The sequence below is a fragment of the Amphimedon queenslandica genome, unplaced genomic scaffold, assembly GCF_000090795.2.
Source record: "Amphimedon queenslandica unplaced genomic scaffold, v1.1 AMPQUscaffold_12181, whole genome shotgun sequence".
NCBI lineage: Eukaryota > Metazoa > Porifera > Demospongiae > Haplosclerida > Niphatidae > Amphimedon > Amphimedon queenslandica.
Window position 1 is genome coordinate 14,942 of NW_003547580.1, and position 1,470 is coordinate 16,411.

The window sequence follows — 1,470 nt, forward strand, 5'->3', positions numbered from 1 at the left end:
ATTTTGTTGTGTTCTCATTTATAAACCAGAAATTTAATGCAAGTGACAACAGCGATCTGGAAGATTTTAGTTTTAGTACTTTCATGGCCAATGTTGATCAAGAGAATTGATTTGAGCAAATTAATTACTATGGCTCACTAGTACCAGATGAATATACACTGGTAAAAGGGCAAACAGGGGATGAACCAAGTCACAATACACTAGATGTATACAGGAACAGAAACACCACAGTCACTAGTAGCTTCAGTGAAGTTCAGCCACTGGTGCAAGCAGAAAATGAAGAAAATTGAGAATGCACTATCATGTGTGTGTGTGTGTGTGTTTGTTTAAATTTTTAATTGTTAAAATAATTTTATTGTGTTACTGCTGAGTGCTTTAATGTAATTTATTCATTATTCATGAATTTCATGATTAAATTGTAGTGGGTGTGGTTATTACTATTTTGCTCCGCCCATTTAATCTCAACTAAAAATGGCTACCACAACAAGTGGTACTAGTCTTCCAGGAAAGCCTGACCCCATGAAAAGGAAGGAGATATACAGGTACACTGCCCCATGGGTTGTATATGGTATGAACTGGAGTTTCAAACCAGACAAGAGATTCAGACTGGCCATTGGTAGCTTCATTGAAGACTATTGTAACAAGGTATTGCTGGTTTTTTTAATTAACGATTAAATTGTGGCAATGCTACATTAGCACTTGCAAGTGATTTTTCAATTCTATTACCTACAATTCTAATGCATACATGTACATGTACGAATGTATTTCTGTGCCTTGACCAAAGACGACAGAATTCAGTTTGTGTTATATTTTTGATTTACTTAGCACTATATTAGTAACTGTTTGTGAACAGTTATATTCTTATATTTGATGTATCAATAGGTTCAGATAGTACAATTGAATGAAGAGACTGGTAATTTCAGCCATACAGCAACTTTTGATCATCCTTACCCTACAACTAAGATAATGTGGATACCTGACATGGTATGTGTAGTGAAGGGAGAGAGAGAGAGACGAGAGAATACCATTATTTATTTATTTTAATTTATTTGTTTATTTATTTATTATGTTTAGGTTGGTCAGTTACCTGATCTTGTTGCTACTTCTGGTGATTATCTTCGTCTATGGAGGATCAATGGATCTGATGTTAGACAAGAATGTATGCTAAATAATGTAAGTATTAATATCCACTATACTTACTCTCATTCTTCTTTCTTTCTCTGTTTAATAATATTTTTAATTGTTTATATTGCACAGAGTAAGAATTCAGAGTTTTGTGCTCCTTTGACATCATTTGATTGGAATGAAACTGATCCTAATATACTGGGAGCATCTAGTATTGATACTACCTGTACTATATGGGGACTAGAGGTTAGTACTTAATTGTGTGTACTAATAAAGTGTAATGGCATGAAAACCAAGGCAGTGGTAATGATTATGTGAGTTTGTGTAACTAACAGAAGTAGCTAC

General features: G+C 33.9%; 2 protein-coding genes across 2 annotated transcripts in view; both read left to right on the plus strand.

Moving 5' to 3' along the window:
- LOC109588300 (uncharacterized) overlaps positions 1-403 on the plus strand; it is a 9,062-nt gene extending 8,659 nt beyond the window's left edge. The window contains exon 2 of the mRNA XM_020004469.1: positions 3-403. Coding sequence (XP_019860028.1) covers positions 3-37 — 35 coding nt within the window. The 3' untranslated portion in view covers positions 38-403. The remainder of the gene's footprint in view (positions 1-2) is intronic.
- A 33-nt stretch (positions 404-436) lies between these two features.
- Positions 437-1,458, plus strand: LOC100637230 (DDB1- and CUL4-associated factor 7-like). Its single transcript, XM_003390650.2, has 4 exons — positions 437-645; positions 883-984; positions 1,075-1,173; positions 1,258-1,458. The coding sequence occupies exons 1-4, from the start codon at positions 472-474 to the stop codon at positions 1,381-1,383; spliced, it is 501 nt and encodes a 166-aa protein (XP_003390698.2). The 5' UTR covers positions 437-471; the 3' UTR covers positions 1,384-1,458.
- Positions 1,459-1,470: the final 12 nt, after the last annotated feature.